Source organism: Hippocampus guttulatus, chromosome 5 (assembly GCF_054856545.1).
Source record: "Hippocampus guttulatus isolate MCC_2025c chromosome 5, RoL_Hgut_1.0, whole genome shotgun sequence".
Taxonomy (NCBI): domain Eukaryota; kingdom Metazoa; phylum Chordata; class Actinopteri; order Syngnathiformes; family Syngnathidae; genus Hippocampus; species Hippocampus guttulatus.
Window position 1 is genome coordinate 3,623,788 of NC_141265.1, and position 25,658 is coordinate 3,649,445.

Here is a 25,658-nt window from a genome sequence, read left to right on the forward strand (position 1 = left end):
ACACGAGAAACTCGAGAAATACCAAGGCCTCAGAGAGGAGCTGGAGAGAGCCTGGAAGGTAAAGGTGACAGTCGTGCCTGTGGTGGTCGGAGCACTCGGGGCAGTGAACCCCAAACTAGATGAGTGGTTGCAACAGATCCCGGGAACAACATCGGACATCTCAGTCCAGAAAAGCGCAGTGCTGGGAACAGCAAGTATACTGCGCAGAACCCTCAAGCTTCCTGGCCTCTGGTAGAGGACCCGAGCTGAATGAGGGACGGACACCACCCGAGGGGGGGTGAGATGAGGAATTTATATATATATATACACAGAGTATATATGCTTACATATATGATTAGACAATTAGACAATGCATATAATTCTTCAAGTGTAAGTAAATAAGAATATTTAAATAAATCTAAATGTTTGTTTTGGACACCGCCCATGTAATGCAAGATTGCGTTGCACATTTCCTTCATTGTCAAAGCATTTCCTCTTTGTCTGCTCTACAGCAAACTGGAGTGCTCCAGCGGTGTGCGTTGCTGGTAACATCTCAGCCCCCTTGAGAGATTTCATGGGAAAAATCCACAGAGGGGAAGGACCTCAGAGGAGAGTTTTTGGCAGGAGAGGATGCAACTGTTGTGGTCTGGTGTTTTGTGACGAGGACTTCCTCCGCCGTTGTGTCGAGCTTCTTATCAGCAGTTAGAGGTGACGAAGACGCGGGAAAGAGCGTTGGCGTCGGATGCCGAAGGTCGGAGGTGAAGACGCTGAGCTCAGTGGTTGCCGGGCCATAACTATGGTAGTTGAGGTGAGGCCTCATCCGTCCTCATCAATAAAAGATCCTCTTTTCTCATCATGCTGGAAAACCCCGCCGCATCTGCGCCTTACATCGTGGTGGAGCTGCTGATTGCCATCTTTTCCGTGCTGGGCAATGTGCTGGTCTGCTGGGCCGTGTTCCTCAACAGCAACCTGCAGAGCAACACCAACTTCTTTGTGGTGTCACTGGCCGTGGCTGATATTGCCGTGGGCGTCCTGGCCATTCCCTTCGCCATTGTGATCAGCATCGGCTTCTGCTCCAACTTCTACGGGTGCCTCTTCATCGCCTGCTTCGTGCTCATTCTCACCCAGAGCTCCATCTTCAGCCTGCTGGCCATCGCGATGGACCGCTACATCGCAATCAAGCTGCCGCTCAGGTCAGTTTTGGTTCATCTCTTTGATTGAAGAGCGACTGACATTTTCAAAGCTTTAGTAACTTTTTTTTTTTTTTTTTTTTGGTACTGAGATCCTGAGTTCAAAAGAATGTGCCAGTTTGTTGGGTAGTTGTGGTGTTCGGATACAGGAGACAATACCAAAATTCGCATTTGCATCGGGACATAAGGCAATGCATATCCCGCGTGCGTCCGACTGAGGTGCCTTCGAACAAGGTACCGCCCAACCCCAATTGCTTGGAAAGCTGCTACACGTGTCACTTTTGGTGCGGAAGCTTTGAATACAGACGTCACCTTTCTTTAAACGGAGGTAAAAAAGGGAACGGAAGATATTTTAGAGATAAGATTGTCAAACGTGAATGTGAATTCTGACGACGGGAATTCCGGTTCACATTTGTTGTCATAAATGGCTGATCATACATTTCAATGTACAGCGCTTAACGGATTTGTGAGAACACCAATTATGATAAGCAAAAAGCCAACAACCAGCATCATAAAGTGCTTTCATACGGACTTTCAATTTTTGTGAGCTTTCAATGTTTTACTATTTTGAACACCAATGGCGAATTGTGACCTGAATCCATCTTTTTTTTTTTTTGACAAAACAATTGAGAAGTCAAGAATTCACCAGGAATAACATTCACGCACTGAAATATTTTGTTAAGAAAGGCAAGTAAATAACAATAGGCTGACCCAATACGCATTAAGAAAAATTTGTATTGACTGTTATTTCAGGTTTTTTGTTGTTTGTTATAAAACAGTGAATTGTAAATATCAATGATAAGAATAAGAGTTATATTTTATGATTTAACATAAATAGGAGGATTGTTCTCAGTCTCCTGTAGAGCTTGCCGGTGAGCAGATCAATTGAATCAAGTGTTGGAGGAGGGGAAACATCGAAAACATGCAACATAGGGGCCCTCGAGAGCCGGAGTTGGTGACCCCTGTTCTGGAAAACATGCTAGATCAGATGCTCGAAGTTACGCAGCTCTTTCACAGTTGTACAAACGATTGCATTTTAGGGGTTTGAGTACATTTCAAACTGTTAACAACGGGGAAAAGGTCAAATCGACTCATTTTGCCGTTTTCTTGTGTGATTTCTAGCTGAAAGACACCCATTCAACAAATAAAAACTGCCTTCATAAGGATTACAGCGTGCATTTTTGTTCACTTCACTTCAGTCTCCCATCTGCTGTCGATGTGGGCCTTAGACTGGAGCCACACTAACAAGTACTGTACAGTCAAACCTCCGTTTTCGAACATCTCGGTTCTCGACCAATTCGGTTTTTGACCAAAAATGTCGATTTTTTATGCCTCGGATGACGAACAAATTTCGGTTCTCGAACGAACTGAGCGCACTTGAATGCACCATTTGACTCCTCTCGCCTTCCTTACACGAGGAAGTGACGGTTCCTCGTGTTGCTTTCCATTGTGAGCAGACACGTTCAATAAACATTTTTATTTTAAAAAGAGCGTGGTTTCGGTTTTCGAACAATTCGGTTTTTGAACAGCCTTCTGGAACGGATTATGGACCAAAACCCGAGGTTTGACTGTACTTGACATCCATCCATCAGTGGAGATGAGACATTTGAACCCCAAAGTCACAGCTGAGTGTGGCCAGAAATGGCCTCCCCCATGAGGCCGTGTCTCCCTGGAGTAATCAACTGCGTTTGGCTCTAATTGCTTCCGCAGACGAGATCAAGCACTCGTCTCTTCACATGTCCGGCGTGTGAAGGCATTGTTGAAACACATTTCAGCTCTGACCTTTTTTTTCCTGTTGTAACTTCTGAGACCGCATTGTGTTTCCTGTTTCCATGGCACAAGCAGACACCCTCCACACAACCGGTGTACAATTGACAGCTTCTCCGCGTTTCGCTTTTCTGACAGGGGGAGGAGGGCCGCTGTTGTTGCAACACTGACATTTGCACTTTAACATCTGCAGAATGCCATCGGAAGCAACCAAACTTTTTCAGCTGCTCTCCCACACTGTGCAGCATGCGCCCTGAAAATAGACTTAGAAGAACTTACAGTCTTGTTTGTTTAGCCCTCCCCCTCCTCTTCAAGCCCAGGAAGAGACCTTGTTGTGATTCATACCAAACTTAGACATTTAGAATTACAGCGCTGTCCACCCTCCATGAGATCAGTCTTGGAAATTGGAAGCGGTGGCAGGCAGTGCATTTGGTACCTGTGCCTTGAGTTGGTGCCCACTTCACTTCGTAACACCACCACTGTCACATTGCAGTTTTAGAAACCACCAACACTACACATTCACGCAAAACACAAGCAAGCAACCGTGCCCAAAACATCCTCTGGAGCAATTCGGAACCAATATTTATCAACTAACAGGACAAAACAATAAAATACTGAATTTCAATACATCTTACTGACCAGCGATGCTGATGATTGATGGTTAAAGGCAATTATGTATTAATTATTAATATTTGGGTTGCTTTGGCCAGCCTTTCAGAGGATGAACAAATGTTTATGTCATCAAGGGGGCAGTTTGCTTGAAATTTGATTGGTTGCTCAGAAAGTTTAAGTTACATTGGCCGGCACTACTGATTATGAAGACCCGAGTCAGATTCGGTTGATATGACAACGCATCGAAGCTGAAATGCGATCGGACAAAAATTCGAACACCCAAAATACATGCGGTGGAAGCTGTGCACTCTCTCTTCTAGTATTTTCATTTGTAGAATTTCATCGTTTAGATGGCATGAATCTGTGAATTTTAAAACCGATGACATTGCATCAGTTAAAACATTTTAATATAGCTTTGGATTCCCCAAGATTCAAATGGTTTTGATGACTTTAATCTGTCATCGTTCATTTAAAACACATTGGCTTTATTACAGTAGTTATATGTATTTTTAAGGGTCAATCTTATTTCATTCACATTTGACTGTCAAATATAAAAACCTAGAGTTTATTGATGTGTTTATGTCCATTTTTAAATAACTCAAATCAATGAAAATTTGACATGCAATTGAAATACATAAACCTTAAGAATGAACCCCAGGATTTCTGCGAATGTACAGTCAAGAGAAATGCCACAAAATTAAGAGATGAGAGGGGGGGAAAAAACAACCATTAAATTTATCATGTAACAATATGACAATTATCATGTTAAAATGTAATAATTAGGATCTTAAAACATGAAATGATCATATCAAAATTTGATACTCGTCGCATAAAAAAGGGCAATGTAAAAATTCTCGTATATGTTCTTGCTATTGCGTATCAGGAAATCTTCTGGTACAAACCTCAGCAATCCCAGGTTTAGTGTCATTGCATTCGGAAGAACCTGCCGTTGCGTCCTGCTGCAGGATGGGACCAAGGTAGCAACAGAAGTTTGGGAGTCTTCTGCGAGGCAAACATTGTCACGTTTTGTACTTTTCATGGTTTGACATGGCACATCTCACGTTTTTACGTGACCATTCTCACATTTTTTACATGATGAGTTGTGTGTTTTCTTTTTCCCCCCTCTGGTATGGCAGCAATATGCTTCCATAGGTTTGAATATAAATCGATAGAAATTTAATGGAACAAATACTAGAAATTAGGTTGTAAAAGTAGATCAGTGGTTGACAGCGTTTAGGCCTGGCTGTCCCCGACTTCCCGCGACTGGTTGGAACGATTGCATTTCATTCGTGCGGACCTCTGAAATGATGTCACTTATCAGGCTGTTGTCTCCCTTTCAAGGTATAACAGCCTGGTGACGGGCCAGCGGGCGCAGTGCATCATCGCTGTCTGCTGGGTTCTCTCCATCATCATTGGCCTCACCCCCATGATGGGCTGGCACAAGTTGTCTGAGAAGGAAAGCGGCGACTGCCCACCGGGTCTGATGACGTGCCTCTTCGAGGAGGTGGTGGTCATGGATTATATGGTGTACTTTAACTTTTTTGCCTGTGTGATGATTCCTCTGCTGCTGATGCTGGCCATCTACCTGTGTATCTTTATGGCAGCTCGTCACCAACTCAAGCTCATTGAGGTCAAAGCGGTTCACGGGGAAAAGTCACGCTCCACTCTCCAGAAAGAAGTCCAAGCTGCCAAGTCTCTGGCCATCATAGTGGGCCTGTTTGCCGTCTGCTGGCTGCCCTTACACATCATCAACTGCTTCACGCTTTTCTGCCCCAAGTGTCAGCGCCCGCCGCTCTTCATCATGTATGTGGCCATCATCCTGTCGCACGGCAACTCGGTGGTCAACCCCTTCATCTACGCCTATCGCATCCGCGAGTTCCGGCAAACCTTCCGGAAAATAATCCACATCCACATCCTGGGCCGTCAGTAGTTGCCGGGGAGAAGCGGCAGTAAGCGCTACTCGCTTCACAGCAGCTTCAACGACTCCATCAGGCTCAAGGCGACCTTTGACCTTTGCGCCGAGCAGGGCGGCAGCGGCACGGAAAACTTTGCTCGCCTGTCGCGGGCGTTCTGTTGGCCGTATCCCAAACGCCCCTGTCACTTGTTGTGCCAAATGCTCCCAAAACGGATCCCATCGGACCGACTCAAATGCCCGTCTGTCATCGGAGCCAGTATTTGGCGGGATCACAAGGCGTGGAGGAAAATAAGGCACAGAACCAGAGTGCCGCCCGGGCGCAACCACAGTTTAACTGGCAGAACAGGGAAAGCAGCCTGAGTGAGCTCACTCTCGCGTCTTGACACACACAGCAGTTATCACCACTCCCCTGGTCAAATTTCTTTTGACGTGCTTGGCTAGCCTGAGGCTACATGTTGCAGAACTCTCGAAACCAGTTATTTCCCCCCAATGTGCCGTAAGAGATCATCATCATCATCATCATCAGGGGTATCGTGGGAAATTCACTCATTTGACTTCATTGGCCCAAAAAGTATTTATTTTCTGTCAACCTTGTATCTTTGTTCACTTTATCCATGGCAGTGACATATGGTGACAGGCAAAACAATAAAATACTCTTCCACTACTTGAACGAATGTACCATAAACAGAATCCACTTTTTGTAGCATTCTTTTTTTAGTGCTGTGCAGTGAGTTTTTCCAACAAGGTATGTGTCTGGGCTCAATCAAGGTCTGGAAACACACCTCTAAAGCACAGGTCAAACCGAAGGCTCGGAGGCCAGATCTGGCTTGCCGCTCATTTTTTTGCGGCCCACTAAAGCAAGTCGAGGTTGCCTTCCGTTGTCCTTTCTTTTTTTGAAACGGCTGTGCGCTTCTTTTGTCAAATCTCTCCCTACAATATCCATCCATCCAGCCATTTTCTAACCCGTTCATCCTCACAAGGGCCGCCGGCATGCCGGAGCCCATCCCACACCCTGAACTGGTAGCCAGCCAATCGCAGTCACTTACAATTTCTTTATTTTCAACAGATATTACAAGTATTTTCTTCACCAAATTGCTTCTTTAACAGTCCTTGTATGAGTAAATATTTACCTACATGCTCCAATTTGTCATGACTTTTGAGTACAAATTGTTTTAACAATAATCTGCGGGGAAAATTGCAAATGATTAACAGGCTTGGGTGCCAATGCATTTACTGTTTCTCACAGCCATAGTGGCCCTCTGTGGGAAACCCAAACTAACGTGCTACGACAGCATGGCTTCACTATAAGAGTGCGAGTCATAGACTGGCCTGCCTGCAGTCCAGACCTGTCTGCCATTGAAAATGTGTGATGTATTATGAAGACAATGGCGACTGTTGAACAACTGAAGTTCTACATCAGAGGTTTCAAACTCGTGACCCATGGGCCATTTGCAGCTCTCGGGATGATATTTTGTGGCCTCCTGCTTCACATCAAAGTTCAATATTCGTGTGGCCCCCGTGTTTTTTGCTTTTTCGTTGCCCTGTGGTTTAGTGTGTCTGTGTGTGTGTGTTTTTAATCACACATGAGCTCCCATAGCACAGGCTCAACTTTTGGCAAAACGTAATTCTGAAGTGACGCCAAGTGGAAGGAAAACATATCCTGACACTCAATCCCAGTCATGTCTTTTTCAAAACCTACCGTAAAGAAAAAAATTTGGGGACGAGAACAGCCAATTCCTAGAAAAACAGGAGATGGGATGTTGTATTTTTTTTGTTAATTTTTTTTTAGCATAGGGGCACCCCACCATTATCTTCATTTCACAGAGAAAGTTGCAGTGCTTAAGAAATCAGATGCCATGACATAAGTAGACTTGCTGAGGCATATGCAAAGTACCAAGGAGATGCAAGGGAGGACTGGGTCAGCAATCATGTTCATGTTCTGAACTGTTGATTGGATTAGTTGTGGAATGTCTGATATGGCCCAGACACACCCAGACACTAATATCTCAAGTGGCGACCTCACAAAAAGTCAGTTGAGTTTGAGACCCCTGTTGTCCATCAAGCAAGACTGGGAAAGAATTCCATCGACAAAGCTTTAACAATTCAGTGTCTTCAGTTCCAAAATGCCGCTTGAGTGCTGTTATTAGGAAAGGTGATATAACATAGCGGTAAACATGTCCCCGCCACGTTTTTGGGGAATGTGGTGTCGGCGTCACATTCAAAATGAGTGATTATTTGAAAAAAAAACAAGCATACAAAAAAAAAAAGATAATCAGTTTGACCATTAAATTTCTTTTCTTTGTAGTGCAATCAATGGAATATGTCCTCATTGTCCTGTGTTCTGATTTATTTACATTTGATGCAAGCTAACTTCATTGTAATTGGGGCTTGTTTTTTGGGGTTATTTCTCATCTCAAATTTGGAACTGATGAGAAAGGTCTGGTTCACTCATCCTGGGAAAAGCGTATTGAGTCAGTCAGACTAACTTTGGAGCTCTTAATTTTCCCAGCGTTACTTTCAGTTCCCCTGTGATTTCAGGTTAGAGGAGTCAGGGCCTACTTCTGTTTGAAATGTTCCCTCAAGGGGGCTCAAGTACTATTAAACATTTACCACAGAGACTACCGGGGTCCTTGTCCTCGGTTTCTATTCGGAGGGGTTGCTCATATGGGTATGTTGCAACAGTTCAAAACGAGGAGAACATTTCTGCTTGTTCCTATGTTCACCATTCAGAGCTATTATACAGTACACAAGCTCTTAGTGGATCAACACATTTAATAAAAGTACTGTAAAATGCAAAATGATTCAATCTCAATAAATCACGATCTGTATTAATCCTCCAAATATCAATACATGATAAACGTTGAGGCACTCTGCAACCTTTCACCATTCTTTGTTATGTGCCATTTACGCACAATGTTTTCACTGGGGTTCACGTCATGAAATAGTGTGCATACTGTACATATTGTGAACAACGACTGCAGCCTCGCCCGTGCTTTCATTGCAACTCCCTGCTGAGTTCAACTATTCATTGTCAAAAGGGGAACCCGCCAAGCAAGCAAGATTTGCCCTCTCATCTTCCAACACTGACACCTGCTGGCGTGTTTTCAGACTGCACCTAATCTGATGACACTGTAATCATAGTATTTGAAATATCCATCCATTTTCTGATGTGCTCATCCTCAGGAGGGTCGCGGGCATACTGTAGCCTGTCCCAGCTGTCTTTGGGCAGTAGGCGGGGTATACCCTGAACTGGTTGCCAACCAATAGCAGGGCGCAGGAGGAAACCGGAGTGCCTGGAGAAACCCCACGCAGGCACAGGGAGAATATAATTAAATACATATTGTGAGAGAAAGCCAGAGAAACCCCTCGCAGGTTTTGGGGGAACAGAGCAAACTCCACATGTAAAGGAAGAATTTGAACCCCGAAGCTCAGAATTCTGAGGCAGATGCGCGAACCCAGGGATGTCCAAACTCGGTCCTCAAGGGCTGATGTCCTGCCTGTTTTCCAGCTCTCCCTGCCGAAACACACCTGTTCAAAGGATCAGATCATCAGCAAGCTCTGAAGAAGCAAGATAACAAATCTGGTCATTTGAATCAGGTGTGTTTCAACAAGTCCACTGTGCTGAAAATGTTCACTGCACACCAAATTAAAGACATAAGAACAATCAAAAATATGATCAGTAATTTGAAGAATTTTAGCCCATAGAATTAGTTAACGCAGTGGTCCTCAACCAGGACCACTGCGTGGAATTTTTAGCGTCAAAAACGACCATGTATAGTAAGGCGTTTTTAGCCCAAAAAAACGACCATGTATACTACGGAGTTTTTAGCCGAACAAAAAAACTACCATGTATAGTAAGGCATTTTTAGCCCCCAAAAAACGACCATGTATAGTAAGGAATTTTTAGCGTCAAAAAGGACCATGTATAGTAAGGCATTTTTGGCCGAAAAAAAACAACCATGTATAGTAAGGTGTTTTTAGCCCGAAAAAAATGACCATGTATATACAGCACGGCGTTCTTAGCCGAAAAAAACCCCCAACCATGTATATAGTAAGGCATTTTTAGCCCCCAAAAAACAACCATGTACAGTAAGGCATTTTTGGCCGAAAAAAACGACCATGTATAGTAAGGCGTTTTTAGCCGAAAAAATACGACCATGGATAGTGAGGCGTTTGAACCCCAAAAAAACACCATGTATATAGTAAGGCGTTTTTCAACAAAAAAACAAAACATGGTCATTCGTGAAAAATAAAAAAGTATGATTTTTTTTTTTTTTAATAAATTGAAGACATTAAAAAACACATTAAAACCAGAAAAAATAAGTAAAATTTCAAGACCGAAGTAGTTTTTTAAAATTGAATTGTACGGCAGAGGCTCCGTCAAACCCCTGAGACCGATTCACCCAACCCCTAGGGTTTGATCGAACCCAGGTTAAGAACCACTGGTCTAGATGAAAGGACTGTTCGTTTATATGAGATGACCTTGCCGAAGGAGAACTTGGCAGTCACTTCTCGCAGCCGTCTGGTGTATTTGAAGTCTCCTCGGATGCAAGTTTTTATTAAATTGTAACATTCTCAAAAGTGCTTTTCTTGTCTTTTGTGTGGGAAAGGGTTAACATTTTTCTCCCCTTGACAGCATCCGGGTAAAATGATCCGTTATACAAAGGGAAGATGAGTCATTTTGCGACTCAGGCATTCAAAGCTGGATATTTGATTCAGTTTGTTTCTGTTTGGTCTTCTGAATGTTTGCAATTTCTGTCCAAACACCCCATGTGAGCTGAAGTATTTTCATTGCAGAACTTTCAGAAATAATATCAAAAATATGAATCGTTGTTCATGTTGAATTTTTCTGATTTATTTCAATCATCTGATTGTGACTGCACATGAAAAAAGATCCTTTTTTTTCCAGTTAATCAACAACTTTAGCAAACAGCACTGAGAGGAGGCGCGTCGGTGTGACGCAGCACTGACAATGATACATAAACACGAACAAAAGTTTGGGCTGTGCCGAATCCAGAAAAACCCAGAGGATCTGCAAAAATGTCTGCAGGCCAATTGGAATCGCTCGAGAGAACTTTGGAAACTTACATTCCCAAATCTGAGCTGAAAGAGGTCAAACGCCTCTTATTTGGCAGGGAGACCGCGTGAGTTGAAATAGTTTGTTGCTCTCGTTTGCTTCGTTCACATTCTTTTACCTCGTCGGTTTGTTGTCAGTTATTTAACCGGAGGAGCGAAGTGGACTTTGATCAGTTTGTTTTGCGGTGTGATCTTTACCCTTTTGCACTCGACTAAACCGACAAACATGAAAGGTCAGAGTGTATTTGTATAGGGAAGCTTAGATGTAAGCAATACGACCGACGTATATTTCAGTCAGGGTTAAAAAGCAAAGTTGTCTTTCATCCTTGTCAAAGAAATACTCCGTGGTACACTATGATGGAAGCATTAATATTGAAACGTGCATACGTTCTGAACTCAGATCAACACAAGCCCTTCAATTTTGCAGTTTGTACTATTTATAACGAACTGCACTATGTGACATTAGAATAGCGAATTTCCAACGGGGAATGTCATCTGTAGGATCCTGGACATCCCAGCGGGTGCCCTGGAGGCTGCACGGCAAGGTGACTTTGAGCTGAAAGGCTTCAGCTTTGAGGCGGCTGAAGAACAGCTGAGGCTGCCCAGAAGGATTCGAGTGGGACTTATTCAGCACCACATTGTTCTGCCCACGGAAGCGCCTGTCTTGGAACAGGTCAGCGAGCAGATGGGAAGAACCAGAACACACATTTCAATGAATTAACACAATACTGGTCCTTGCCAACAGATCAATGCGATGCACAACCGGGTTGGTCAAATAGTGGAAGCTGCGGCCGTGTGTGGCGTGAACATTATCTGCTTTCAGGAAACGTGGAGTAAGTGGAAACTATGATTGTTGTGCAAAGAATTTGAAAGATGAACAAACATTTCTGACATGCTCAATGCAGCCATGCCGTTTGCTTTCTGCACCCGTGAGAAAGAGCCATGGACGGAATTTGCAGAATCTGCTGAGAATGGAAATACAACTCGCTTCTGCCAGGAGGTGATCCAACAGCTGTCATACACATAGGGACAAAAGTATTGGGACTTCTGATTTGATTCACAAATCAGTCAGAAAGTGATGCTATTAGACCTGCATGGTTCCCCCGAATCATAATTCAACCCTCCAATCAAACTTGAACAGTGACTGTGAGGCAGATGCTCTATGAACAAAAACTCCCACATATTCACACACTCCAATGATCTGTTCTATTACTTTTTCCATACAACATAAGAGGAAGATGTGATTTGGTTTTGTTGATGGGCAAAAATGCTGGAGGCCATGTAGGATCACACATGTGCTAATCATATACTGTATACCACAGGTGTCAAACTCAAGGCCCGGGGGCCAGATCTGGCCCACCACCTCATTTTATGTGGCCCGCGAAAGCAGATCATATGTGTCCATTTCCATGATAATTTCCAAAATCTGTCCCGAAATGTCAAATTTTCATGTGTCATAAATAACATTGAGATTTAGCAATAATTTTCTGACCCCGTTTACACTCCCTCGAACGATAAGCGAACAAACAACAAACAAATAATTGACTGATTTCAAAACTGGTAATCTATCAATTTGTTGTGTACAAGTAATATTATGTGATTATTAAACATTAATTCGGCCCTCCAAGGGAAGACGTAACTCCAAAGTGGCCCGCAACTAAAGTGAGTTTGACTCCCTGATATATACTGTATTGCAAAAAAAAAAAAAAAAATCCCCTTTTAAATAAGCACAAAATATGACCGTACTTGTTATTCATTGAACCAATGTACAGGTGCATAATAGTACTGTATCAAAATACATTTAGTTCACTCTGCTTTGTTAAAGTACCGGTAGACCTCTGCCATCCTAACAACAGCTGCTTGTCCAAGTCACCATTCGCCTTATCAGTGGTGTTAAATTGTATTATTACAGGACACAGACTTTATTAGAGCTGTGCGATACCTGAGATTTTGGTATCGATCGATACGAAGTAAATATTGGTGTCAGTATCGCTGATATCGATATCGACAAGTAGTTTTTGGTGAATAAATGATGGGATTTTATATCATTTGTCCTATTAAATAACATTTTATGTGAATTAAACTTTCTTTTTGGATTCTACATTATGCTGTAATATAATATCCTCAATGGAAATATACCTGGACTCTTGTTTAAAGTCGCTCATGTAGTAGTAGTAGTAATCTTCAAATTCGTGGTCCCGGTTTCTCTTCTGTAAACAAAGAAACGTCGGCCACTGAATTCCGTTCTGGTCGCACTGAAGAACTTAAGCACTGTCTTGGTCTCCTTTTCGTTGGCCTCACTGCGGGTCAGAGAGCACGCAAGAGGAAAACCTGCGCACTCTGCTGGCAGATAGTGTACTTACATGTAACTATCACGTTTTGTACTACAACGGTAGTTGGAAAAGCTCAAGCAAAGCATATGATGCTTATTGTAAAATGTAATATTCATTGTAAAAATAAATATTTGAAAATAACTATTGTGAAGAATATATATAAAACAAGCAATGTCCTTTTCCAAAACTAATCTTTTTTTAAATTAGATTATCATCTGATTTCCTATACAGGTATATTTTTTAATTCATACAAGAAAAGTGCATCGAACAGCAAATGTGGCTACTTCATATTCTCAATACCACCTACATTTAAGAAAATATAGCTAATTCTTTTGAAAGTGCATACAAAAAATACAAATAGGATTCAGTTGCAATAACCTGAAATAAAATGCGACAAACCCACATTAAACTGAACCACGCTTCTTATTGAAGCTTCTTCCGGCTCAGGTCGCAGTTTCAAAATGCAAAATAACCGGGTTTATTTCCGCCATCCTTCTTTCTCTCACGCTTGCTGCTCTTGTCCTCCTGTGTTGCCGTTACCGTTGGTGACGCTCATCGCTGTCATTGGCGGCAAGTGTGTCTCATTCACTTGAGCATGTGCTTAAAAGGCAGCACGCGAGAAACCCATGTGAAACCAAAACTAAAAGGATCGATTCCAGTGGTTTAGTTTCGATACGATACCAATGCTCACTTTAGTGTCGATTGCATTTACACTTGGATCCATCTGCACAACCCAAGATATTGGTAACGCCGCATGCATTTTAAATGAACTGTCAACAGTTCTTGTGAAGACTAGCGCAGCATGCTGTGTTCGTGCCTTAATTTGAAATGTTTCATGACCAATATAATCTCCAAGCAAACTAGGAACACAGGCTTTCCTTTAAATTAGATCAACATATTATGTGCTTCCTATTTTACCTGAAAGCCATGATTTCCTGCTTTTTACTATCACATGCACACTCTTTTTCTCTAATGGGGAAATACCCAGTGTAAGCACTATTAAGTGATGTCTGCCATCTAATGGTGAACTGTGTTACTCCAACTCAAAACATCTCATGGTAACATTTGCCCATCCCTGCAAAGTGCACAAGCATAATAAATGATATTGTGATATTCTCCCACCAGTTGGCGCAAAAATACAACATGGTTATCGTGTCTCCAATTTTGGAGCGGGACGAGCTGCACAACACTCTGTGGAACACAGCGGTGGTGATATCCAACTCTGGAAAAGTACTGGGGAAGAGCAGGAAGAACCATATACCCAGAATTGGAGACTTTAACGAGGTCAGCATGTCTGTTCTTTTAGACTCCTTGACTCCTTCTAGATTTTGGCTTTTTTTTCTTTGCTCTCAGTCGACATATTATATGGAAGGTGACACTGGCCACACCGTGTTCCAAACACAATTTGGGAAGATAGCCATCAATATCTGCTACGGGCGCCACCATCCCCTGAACTGGTTCATGTACAGTATGAATGGTGCTGAGATCATCTTTAACCCTTCTGCTACCGTTGGTGCCCTAAGGTAAGTGCTGGTGGACCGCTTGACTTAAGGAGAGGGTGTTTGTGCTTCTAAAATGAACAATATAGATTTATATTATGTGATTAATATATCAAAATAATTCAGCAAGTATTTTAATCATCTTTTCAAATACTTTCACGCAAGGGTGTTGCGTTCAGAGATTGTGGGTGGATGAATTGGTGAATGGATGCATGCATAAATTGGCTGCTGATACTACTATGCGATATGTCATCATTGTCTTCTAATATTACATAACATTCATTGTCTAGTGAGCCCATGTGGCCTATTGAGGCCAGGAATGCAGCCATAGCAAACCACTGCTTTACCTGCGCAATCAATCGAGTTGGGACGGTAAGTCAGAGTCACCTGTGAACTTTTGACTTTTGTATTTGATGATTTATTTCATAATTTTGTTTGTAATTACGACGTGATCAATAACAAACCTTTTGGTTCACGCAGGAGCATTTCAAAAGTGAATTTACATCTGGTGATGGACAAAAAGGTAGGATTTTAACGGAATGTCAATGCATTTCCTGTTGACATTACTTTCTCAGAATTAAAAAAACCAGGGTCGCACATTCAGTCCGACGTAAAAAAACGTTTTGGCACAGCCTTCGTCAGATGTTTTTTTTTTTTCTATTTGCCTAAGCAACAGCGTGTGTGAATCATCAAGTGAATCAGCCTCGGTCAGGTGTAGGGAACTCAGTTTCCTCGAGAACCATAGCTAGCCTGCCTCTTTTAGAGCTCTCCCTACTCCACTACAACTGATTCAATTGATCATGATCTTGAACGTTTCAGACTCCTACAAAGCTTGCTGAGGAGCTGATCGTTTCAATCATGTGCATTGGCGTAGGGAGGGATCGAAAACAGGAAGGATATGGCTCTCCAGGAACCGGAGTTCCCTACCCCTGATTGATTCTAATAACCACCAGAAAAGTGGGGGGTACCAATCAAGCTGGAGGCCACACCCAGTGCAGCAAGAGGCCATCTACAAGATACAAAATACAGGGTGTTCCAAAAGTCTTGGGCACATTTAAAGTCCCCATATCTCATTAACTATGAATGGTAGTAAGATAAAAGTTGTAAGTACCATTTTAAAGCTAATTACATTAATTTTTTTGTAAGGCTATTATTTTTTTATTTCTTTTCAGACCCATTATGTCACGTTTGCGAGGTGGTGGTGGACCCCAAAAAGCAGGCAAGAGGGAGGAGCAGGGTGTACTTGACAAATTGTATTAAAAGTTACACAGAAACTAAATCCAGAACGAACAAAGTTATGAAAACAAAAAGAATCCAAAGCATCCAACAAAACCGTGACTGAAGCTAAAACAATCAATAACCGAAAAAAGACTGGAACAAACATGACAGTAGCCAAGAGCAAACAATGACCCGACAATGAGTGGTCGGGCTGGGAGTCCTTTTAAAGCACTAATTACCTAATGACCAACAGGTGTGCAGCTGCAGGAGGAGCCCTACAGTGCCACCTGTTGGTCCCAAAACGAATCATGACACATTAATGGCGTTCACTCAACCAGAAAAGATGTTTTGTGTGCTTGAATTTGCAAACACTGAATCATGGACTGTTGTTCAACATGCATTTCGCAGAAAATTTGTAAAGGAGCCACCAGAGAGGAAGTGCAAAGTGAGATGGTATGGTAAATTCATAACGGATGGGTGCTTATGCCCAGCTAAAAGAACGGGACGCCCCTAACTTCAGAACATGTGATTGAACAAGTTCGAACTGCTTTCCAGGGGAGCCCCCGTAAATCGATCAGAAGAGCCAGTAGGGAACACACCATGCGATTTCTTTTTGTGGGGATTTGTGAAAAGATTGGTCTATGTGCCCCCTATTCCAAGAGCTGAAGGCAATGCTGGGACGCGTTTGGCAAGAATTTGACTATCGGCTTGATGTGTGTCGTGTGACCAATGATGTTCACATTGAACATTCCATGTAAAAATTGAGATTACAAGCTTTCTGAATTTACCAGATGCGTTTTTATATCCTTAACAGTTTCCGAGATATTCAATGTCAAAATGTGCCCAAGACTTTTGGAACACTCTGTATGTTAAAATATGTCAAACTAGTATGTGTGGAGAAAGAGAAAGAGAAAGAGAGAGAAAGTGAAAGAGAGAAAAACAGAGAGGCACGGTGGGTGACTGGTTAGCATGTTGGCCTCACAGTGCTGAGGTGCAGGGTTCGATTTCCGCCTTCCTGTGTGGTGTTTGCATGTTCTCGCCGTGCCTGTGTGGTTTTTCTCCGTTTACTACGGTTGCCCCCCACATTCCAAACACCTGCATGGCAGGTGAATTGAACATTCTAAATTGTCTCAAGGTGTGAGTGTGATCGCGAATGGTTGTTTGTCTATGCGTGCCCTGCGATTGAATGGCAACCAATTCAGGGTGTACCCCACCTACTGCCCGAAGACAGCTGGGATAGGCTATGGCACGCCCGTGACCCTTGTGAGGGTAAGTGGATCAGAAAATGGATGGATGGATGTGCTTAATTTTGTGGCCAATGGGCGTGTAGAATGAGTATGTATAATCTGAAGCTACAACTTGAATGTTTGTGAGTAATAAAGAGTCTAAACGGACTAAAGGAGACACAGAGGCGGTTCCAAACATAGTGTTGACTATTATGCACATGAGGTAATTGTTAACCCTTTCAGGGACAGTCGTGATTGATCCAGGTTTTAATGGGTATGTTGGTGAAGAAGACAGAGGTGATGACTAAGTTTGGTATCCAGGAAAGAAACTTTGAGGGACAGATGGTTGTGGCTAAGGCAGTGTTTCTCCAATAGTGGGGCGCGCCCCCCTGGGGGGGGGGGGGGGGGCGAGGCTCCGTCAAGGAGGGCGTTTTTGACCTCGGGGAACATGCATTTTTATTTTTTAAAGTCCTAAAATAACATGCAGTTGCACCTCCACAGGTTAGGGGGCAGTGGCGCTCTCATTGGCAGAGTTTGCGCAGGGAGCATTCTAAGGGAGGAAATAAGACTATTATTACATACTAAGTATGTAGCACTTGGCTTCAATGTGACTGCGGTGGCAGACGAGGAAAGATCGGTGGAGCCTAATGTGTCTAAAAATGTTAGTTGCGGACAGCATGAAGCTAAATAAAGTAAAGCGCCACTTAAAGACATTACACCCCAATCACGCTGATAAGCTGCTTGAGTTTTTTTTTTCAGCGAAAACGTGCCGAATATTGCCAACAATCATGCCGCTTTGTGACTGCTACTTCAGTAAACTAAAATACAGGTCCCCACTACACATTGAGCAGGAACCGAGAGTTGCTGTGTCCTGCTTCAAACCTCGCTTCGAAAAGCTGTGCATTGCAAAACGTGCTCATTGTAGCCATTAATCCAGACATCATCTTTGATTTAAAAAAAAAAAAAAAGCACAAAGACTTTTATATATTTTTCTTTTGCTGGTTAAAGTTTTTTTAAATATTGTTCTCCTGAGATAACGTTGGTGATTAGTTTGAATGAATTATTAGTTATTGATTTTATTTTTCATTATTCGTATGGTTTGACATGGTCAGTCAAAAAATATTTATAGTTAAATTAAGGATTTAATGTAATTTTTGAATTTCAGATGCACTTTAAATCTTTTCTGTTCCTGTTACGAAAGCTATTCTTTGTTGTAAGTTGGTCCGTATTTCTTTCTTTTTTATTCTCTGATACGTTAATAAGGATACAGTGTTATGCAAAGGTGTTCTTTTACAATTTTATAGACCAATGATACTATTTATAGTCGTGCGGGGGGGAGGTGAGATGTTTTCCTCTTCTTAGGGGGGGCATGACAGAAAATAATTGCGAACCACTGGGCTAAGGTGAGAAGGGAAGATGTGTGGGTTTTGGTGAACAGGTAAGGCACGACCTTGGTAGACAGGAGAAGACTGGAGCAATACAGTTAGTTCATCAGAGAAAAGAGGAAGGAGAGTACTTGATGTGGCTTCTGGTAGGAACGGGATGGAGATGGAGACGGGGAGCCGAAGAACATACAAGGAAAGAATTTACTGAAGAAGAGGTGGGACTCAGAGGACTGAGGAGAGCAGACAATACCTCGCGTGGTGGGATGCCTCCAAGTGGCGCGAGGGGGGAACGCCGGGGCTCTTGGGCCCCAGTTGCGGCTAAATGCCCACCAGCCGGCGAGGGAGGAGGTGGGGCCTCACCGGAAGGTGAGGCGCCCAGGGCTCACCCCGCTGGAACGGAGGGAAGTGGGAGTAGCCGCCCCACAACCCTCCTTAAACAAAAATCAGGCGAGGGCCCTTCCGGGGCCCGCACTGAGTGTGAACCTCGCGGGGCACCAGCGAGAGTCGTACCGGGTGTGGGACCCGGGGGGGGGGGGGGGCAAGTCCCTGACGGGGGCCGATTGCCCAGGAAGGAAGGAAGGAAGGAAGAGCAGACAATAATACAAGAGGATGCAACATAGAGCAAAGGTGGAGGTGGCAAAGGCCAACCAAGAGACAGGTTGGAATGTAAAAGAGAGAAGAATCTTTACAGGTTGATCAGACGGAGAGAAATGGAATGGGTGTGCAGTAGGAAAGTGTGATTCCGGATTAAAATGGAAGCGTGTTGATTGGTGCCAGTCATGTGTTGGATCAATGGAAAGAATACTTTGAGGAGTTGATGCATGAGTAAAATGAAAGCAAAGCACAGGCAGTTGTGATGGAGCAAGAAGTAGCGGTGATTAGGAAGGGCGAAGTTAGAAACACACGAAAAACTATGAAAAACTGCAAGCCAGTGTGTCCTAAAGACACACCTGCGCAGGTGCGGAAGCATCTCGGAAAGGTGGCTGTGGACTTTTTGATCAAGGTGTTCAACAGAATTCTAGAGAGTGAGAAGATAGCAGAGCAATGGAGGAAAAATATGCCGGTGCCCATTTTGAAGAACAAAGGTTATGAACAGAGTTCTGGGAGCGATAGAGGAATCAAACTAAAGAGCCACACAATGATGTTATGGGAAAGCGTAGAGGAGGACTGAAGTGAGTATTTGTGAGGAACACTATGGTTTAATGCCTCAGATGAGGTCCACGGTTGCATTATTTGCCGTGAGAGTTTTGACGGAGAAGTACGGTGAAGGTCAGAAGATAGATGTTGATGGAAATGAATGATGCAGTGGCGACACCGAACGGAACAAGCCAAAAGGAAAAGAAGATGAAATGCATTGTTTTGGCACATTGGCATAGCAGATGTCTAATGACGAATGAAAAGCATTCTGATTTTGACTTTAGAGTCTCGTGGTAGCAAATTGTATGCCTTTGTTGTGACGTACACTGTCATGTCAAAATAAATAGGCTGCAATCATAGCATGTTACGCTTTCGGGGGTGTCTGCAGCTCATCATGACTTTGGACACTTCTATGGATCCAGTTATGTGGCTGCTCCCGATGGAAGCCGCACACCGGGGCTTTCGAGAACTCGCGATGGACTACTGGTAGTAGAACTAGACCTCAACCTGAACCGCCAAATCAGTGACAGATGGAGTTTCAAGGTAAACTGCGAGTGGATTGCTTCCTACATAGCTTCTTATTGTGGAGACATTGCTGTTTTGGTTTCCTAACACAAGGTGGAATAGGTTTATTGAAATATGTTAATACGTTTATTGTAAACCAGGTCAAAGTCTAGTTCCACTGTGGACCTATCCTCTGGAATGAAATTTTTTTTTACCTTTGATTCTTTTTTTTTCCTTTCTTTCTGTAGATGACTGGGCGTTACCCCGAGTATGCTGAGGCTCTTACCAAGGCGGTCAGACATGACTTCCAGCCGCAAATAGTGAAGGAATAAATCAAAGCAAAAAAATGATCCCTCACAGAAGAAGTTCTCAACTGGTTTCAACAACAACATTGCTCCATGGATATTGAAGCGCATATTCTCCAGTGTGCTAAAGTCAGAAAACTTTTTAGGGCACTTTTTGGGCTGCGCGGATTTTCCCATCAATTTATGTCGAGGCCAGACTACATGAATGGAGCCCGATTTTGAGCCGACAGATATATCGCAGAAAAACTCAAGTGTCTCATAGCCCATTTTCAGTTGTCTTGACACATCGTAGCCCATATAGTGACATACTCAATGAATGGTCGTCTGGGATGTTTCGCGATCATGATGACGAAAATCTGGCACGTCAGAATTTTTGCATGTTTTGCTACATAGCGTGACATGTCCTACGTCTTCCTTTGATTCTTTGATTTGTTCTTCAGCATTGACCAATAGGAAGACAGTGCCCTCCTACTTATAACGAGAGACAAAAAAAAAGTGTTTAAAATTTGACTCGAACGAAAGAGGAAATCTTGGAAATTATACATACTCTAGCATTTCAACTCATGCTACATTTGCTAAGTGAAAAGCTAGTCGCATATTTGCAAACGTGGTGTGATTAAACAAATTCCTTTCCTCAATTTTTTTTACTGACTCACATATTTAGAGGATGTACTTCCTGAGGCTGCTGAGGAAGCATGGCCTGCCACAGGAGGTGCTACGACAGTTCTACACGGCAGTCATCGAATCAATCCTGTGTTCTTCCATCACGGTTTGGTTTGGGGCCGCCACAAAAAAGGACAAAATCCGACTTCAACGGACAGTTAGGACGGCGGAAAAAATCGTTGGCACCGCCCTACCCACTCTTGAGGACTTGCACACTGCAAGAATCAAGACAAGGGCACGGAAAATCCTCCTGGATCCCCCGCACCCTGCCCACCACCTTTTCCAGCTACTCCCCTCAGGCAGACGCTACAGATCCATGCGCACCAAATCCAGTAGACACTTAAACAGCTTCTTCCCTCTAGCCATTAACTCCTTAAACAGTCACTGACGTAGTCACTCTTCTTGTACTACAAATACTGCTACTGGTTACTCTAAAATGGTTCAATGATTTGTTGTTTACGATGATACTAATGCAGCGTGTTATACCGGAGACAAATTCCTTGTGTGTTCTACATACTTGGCCAATAAAGATGATTCTGATTCTGATATATACAGTTGAGAATTACAATGTCTTTTCACAGAGAATAAGTAATCCAAATACACAGGAAGGCTTGTACAGTGAAACTGTGAATGGCTTCTTAAATCAGTGGTCACAAGAATAGCAGGTTTCTGATTAAATGTTTACTTGAAACAACAGAAATGTGTGTGATACGTGTCGTGCAACGACCTTTCAAACAAAATGGCAAACTGTTCAGTCTCATCAACAATGAACACAACAGTCAGTGTGACACTTGGTTCGCTCGTGATCAAAACGTGCTCCGTCTGTTCGGTTGCCACAAAAACAGAAACCTTGTACTGTACTGCGTGAAGCTTATCGAAAGAGAAAACGCGAACAGCACAGGTGAGTTCATGATCTTCAAGCATGTTCTTTAGGCAGCTTCTGCTTTGGAATATTTCATGGAATCCAACTTCCCTTTAGGCGGAATAAAATCTGAGATTGGTTCATAAGACACACTCAAAGGAAACCTAATTGGGTGCACCTGAATTTTCTCACACAAGCTAATTCATCTATCTATGCATTCTTGACATTTTACATAAGCACAATGGCAAATACTCCCGTTACATCGCTAATCGTAAATTCATGCTCAGTTTGATTTTATCATAAAGTATTACCCTTTCATGGAAACAAAATATTGGAATTACCATTTTTATGATACTGTTTTACACCTGCACTGCTACTACAATATTTAACAATAAACATATTGTTAAATTAATACACCTTTGACAGCATCCATCGGCTTATTATCGTTGTAAGGCAGATTTTCATTACCTGAGAATTTCAAAGACCAACTAGTTTCCCTGTTCCAATTATCGTGAGCAAAATGTGACACAAAGCTGAGTTAGCAGGACTTAAAATAGTAGTGTTGACATGAAAAACACACATCTATGAATTAAAGTAAACTTGACATCCTAAAACCTGAATAACGTGTTCACCACTTCCCATAAAGGTCAGTATGAGAATCTGTTGTCTTGGAATACTACTGTCAAATTCATGAAAAGCTAGACAGTCAAAAATCCTTACAGTATATTCATAGTATAATGATCTGCTCATCTCAAAAAGCAAAAAAAAGCACGATTAAAAAAATAAATAAACCAGCATCACCTACTGAGTTCAATCCTTATACAGGCCGAGTGGTGTTGGTTGTAAAAGAGGAAATACGGTCGTTGAAGTCTTTTTCACGTTAAGCGGCTGGACTCATTTGCGCCACTGACGGGGTGGTGGCGAGATGGAGGTAAAGCAGGAAATGCACTTGCTCACCAAGTTCACCATGTGCATGAGGTGGCGTGAAATCCATATCAGCTGGCTTTAAAGATAAAGAGGATGTCCTCATCTGTCCCGTAGCTCCGACGAGCCTCCTCAAAGTTACTGACAGTGGTGCAGCAGACGCCTATATTCGCACACACACCCACACAAAATGTCAGCTTTACACCACGGCTGCTCTAAATCAACCCAGCAAATGGTTTTAATTGGTTATCACCAATATCATGTTTATTTTTTTTGAAAACGTTTCTAGACATGTAGACACGCTTAAATTGAAACATTCAGATGTTAGAATAGAATTTGTGTTCCTGTCCATGAAATCAGACGGTATTTGCTGTATTACTCACGGTCAGAATATGCAGGGTTGTTGTACAAGATGCAGCCAGTAGTCCTGTTGAAGCCGCGCAGCACAACAAAATGCCCCTGATACTCTGGCTTCCTGCAGAAACACTTTTGGCCCACAGGGAGGAAGCAGCAGTATTTGACGGACGCAGAGCAAAGTTCACACGTGAGGATGACAGCATTGATGAGCACGATGGCAACATGGTTCTCTTCGAGATGAGACTCAATTTCCTGAATGGTCACAGAGCTGTGGGAAGAAGAGTACAAAACGACTCGGTGATTTGTGGGATAAGCTACAAGGTGACATCATCCATCTGTTTACTAAAATGCTTATTGTGATTAGGTTTGGTGGTGAGCTGGAGCCTATCCTCGCTGGCTTTGGGCGTGAGGCGGAGTAATACCCGCAACTGGTTGCCAGTCAATTACAGGGCACAAAGAGACAAGCAACTATTTACATGCACATTCACATCTGCAACAATGCAATATGCAAGCCGGAGTACTGTGAGAAAAAAACCCAACTTCAAGCAAGGTGAGAACAACATGCAATCTCAAAAACTAACACTACACCTGTGCACTGCTTGGCCAAAACATCGATTTGTATTTGTATGTCGAAATAAAGTACGTACCATTTTTTCACAACCACGCCTTTGCTCTCTGCTTTAAGGAAAAGTTCATTCACTCGATCTTCCTCGGTATCAAAATGTTTCCTATAAAAGGACTGCAATGCAAAGGACAAACAATACAAAGCCAGATGGAAGTGAGAATCTTGATTGAATTGGATTGAATCATTGTCTGAAGAAAGATACCTGATTCCTAAAGCCCTTATCAACTCCCAGCGTCTGTGTGCAAAAGCAATGCTTGATTCCTAGATGGCACATGAGGTAGGCCAGGTCAATCGTCCACACGCTCTCAGTCATTTTCAGTTCCGAGCAAGCTTTCTGAAACTGCTCATCACTGATGGGGTGCAAGTACCTGCCAGGCCAGACATACACGAGCTCGATTGGAATCAATTGTCGTATCCAATGGGTTTTGGGGGGGAGGGGTCCTACAGTAATGCAAGGTATAATCTTACCGTCCTTCTGAATTGGAATTATTAATGGTGGTAATGCTTTACCTATTCCAATCGCATATAAATCAACTTTGTGCTTCAGGATGCTGCATTTTATCCATTCTGTCCACGACAAAAAAGCAACCTGGTGCTATTTTAAATGAATCATAAACCCCATGAAATCAGTCGACACATTGAGTATGTGCTGTATCTTTCCTCTATGCACTATAACCTGGATTTTAGTAATATGTGGAGTTGTTTTTCTTTTAGGAACAAAAGTTCAACAGAGGCATGTCGTAGAAGTGCATAACACGAAGGTTTTAGTAGGTAATGAATCACATTTTCATATTTGGCTATAAAACAATAATAGAAAACATTGAGTAGAAAGTATGCAAAATGAATGTGATCATTTGTAAACTGTTGTTTTGAAATTGTAATAATAATCATGCAAATGTAACACGTTCCATTTCAGTGACAGTAATATTGCTCTGTAATTTAATGCCATTTAATTTACTTTCAAAAGCCAGGAATTAATAATATATATTACATGTTTACAAGTAAATTGTCAGTATGTGTAATCAGCTCTTATTTTATGAATCTATTCAGCAAATATAACCTTGCTGCATATCTTTGTGTTGCACACCACCAAGATCTGATATGTCTGATTTAATCAGTAGTTACAATTTCCAGACCCAAGTGAAGGATTCGTTTTGATGACGCTAAACCTTCGACTTCGTTTCCACTTTCGCAGGAAATAATATGCACAATGATGCCATCTAATGCTTACTTGAGTACCATCCTAGAGCAAGCTAAACCACAGTCCCAGTGATAGAGCTGCTGGATGACAGGTACATCCAGTAGGACGATATCATCTGGGAAAAACAAAAGGGGCACAATTCTTGAATTCATTGGTAAAGTGGTAGTAGTCGTCGTTGGACAACTACCGGTACGTTGGGTTGTTGACATCAGCTGATGTCACTCACCTGTCATTCTGCTGTCGTCTTTCTCGAAGGAAAATACGCCGACAGCTTTCCCAATTCAAAATGTGTTGTTTACACTTCTAGCGTTTCAATAGTTGCATTTCTCATTCTCGATTTTTCGTCGAAAAAAAGAATTCAGTTTACAGTTAGCTGCCAGGCTAGCAGTACAGTATAAAATGTGGTCGCGAAAATAGTTTTTTCAGTCACCAAGCCTTATTTACGGACTCACGCTAACATTAAACACGAAAACACATGTGACGAACGTTTGTAAAACAAAACAAAGTAGGAACAACGGTTTCTGAAATTTAGAGGTTTTCTTCGACTCGCCGTAGCTCTTCTTCTTCTACGGTCAATTTGTGGGTGATTAAAACGACGATTTAGCACATACTGTCATCTAGCGAATATTAATCGAGAATATTTATTTTTATTGTGCGTCAACTAGTTGGGAAAACTACTTGAGTTTTTTCCCCCCATATATGCGGCGATGTTTTTGGGTAAAACTTTAATTGTTAAACTCATACCGGCCAGTCGAGGTTCAGCACATATTTAGGGGATGTCTTCAGTCAAGAAGACGGCTGACTTTCCTTATACAGTATTTCATGTTCAGCTACTATACAAGTCCGTGACTAAATTTAGTTATGCCAGTCAGTATTAAAC

At 42.5% G+C, this 25,658-nt stretch overlaps 3 protein-coding genes across 3 annotated transcripts; 2 read left to right on the forward strand and 1 right to left on the reverse strand.

Annotated features, from left to right (window-relative positions):
- Positions 1 to 489: 489 nt before the first annotated feature.
- Positions 490 to 9,735, forward strand: adora2aa (adenosine A2a receptor a). Its single transcript, XM_086110585.1, is given in 4 exon segments — positions 490 to 737; positions 819 to 1,172; positions 4,890 to 5,593; positions 5,596 to 9,735. Coding segments are annotated over 3 exon segments (1,293 nt in total). The 5' UTR covers positions 490 to 737; positions 819 to 834; the 3' UTR covers positions 5,847 to 9,735.
- Positions 9,736 to 10,439: 704 nt separating this feature from the next.
- On the forward strand, positions 10,440 to 20,784 carry upb1 (ureidopropionase, beta). The gene is made up of 10 exons (XM_086111011.1): positions 10,440 to 10,607; positions 11,041 to 11,212; positions 11,285 to 11,372; positions 11,445 to 11,539; positions 13,998 to 14,156; positions 14,226 to 14,395; positions 14,662 to 14,743; positions 14,852 to 14,894; positions 19,726 to 19,880; positions 20,090 to 20,784. The coding sequence occupies exons 1-10, from the start codon at positions 10,504 to 10,506 to the stop codon at positions 20,171 to 20,173; spliced, it is 1,152 nt and encodes a 383-aa protein (XP_085967137.1). The 5' UTR covers positions 10,440 to 10,503; the 3' UTR covers positions 20,174 to 20,784.
- Positions 20,785 to 21,345: 561 nt separating this feature from the next.
- Positions 21,346 to 25,339, reverse strand: gucd1 (guanylyl cyclase domain containing 1). Its single transcript, XM_086111012.1, has 6 exons — positions 25,005 to 25,339; positions 24,809 to 24,893; positions 23,780 to 23,945; positions 23,600 to 23,691; positions 22,979 to 23,220; positions 21,346 to 22,758 (listed from the first exon to the last, which is right to left on the reverse strand). The coding sequence occupies exons 1-6, from the start codon at positions 25,009 to 25,011 to the stop codon at positions 22,667 to 22,669; spliced, it is 684 nt and encodes a 227-aa protein (XP_085967138.1). The 5' UTR covers positions 25,012 to 25,339; the 3' UTR covers positions 21,346 to 22,666.
- Between the last annotated feature and the right edge of the window lie 319 nt (positions 25,340 to 25,658).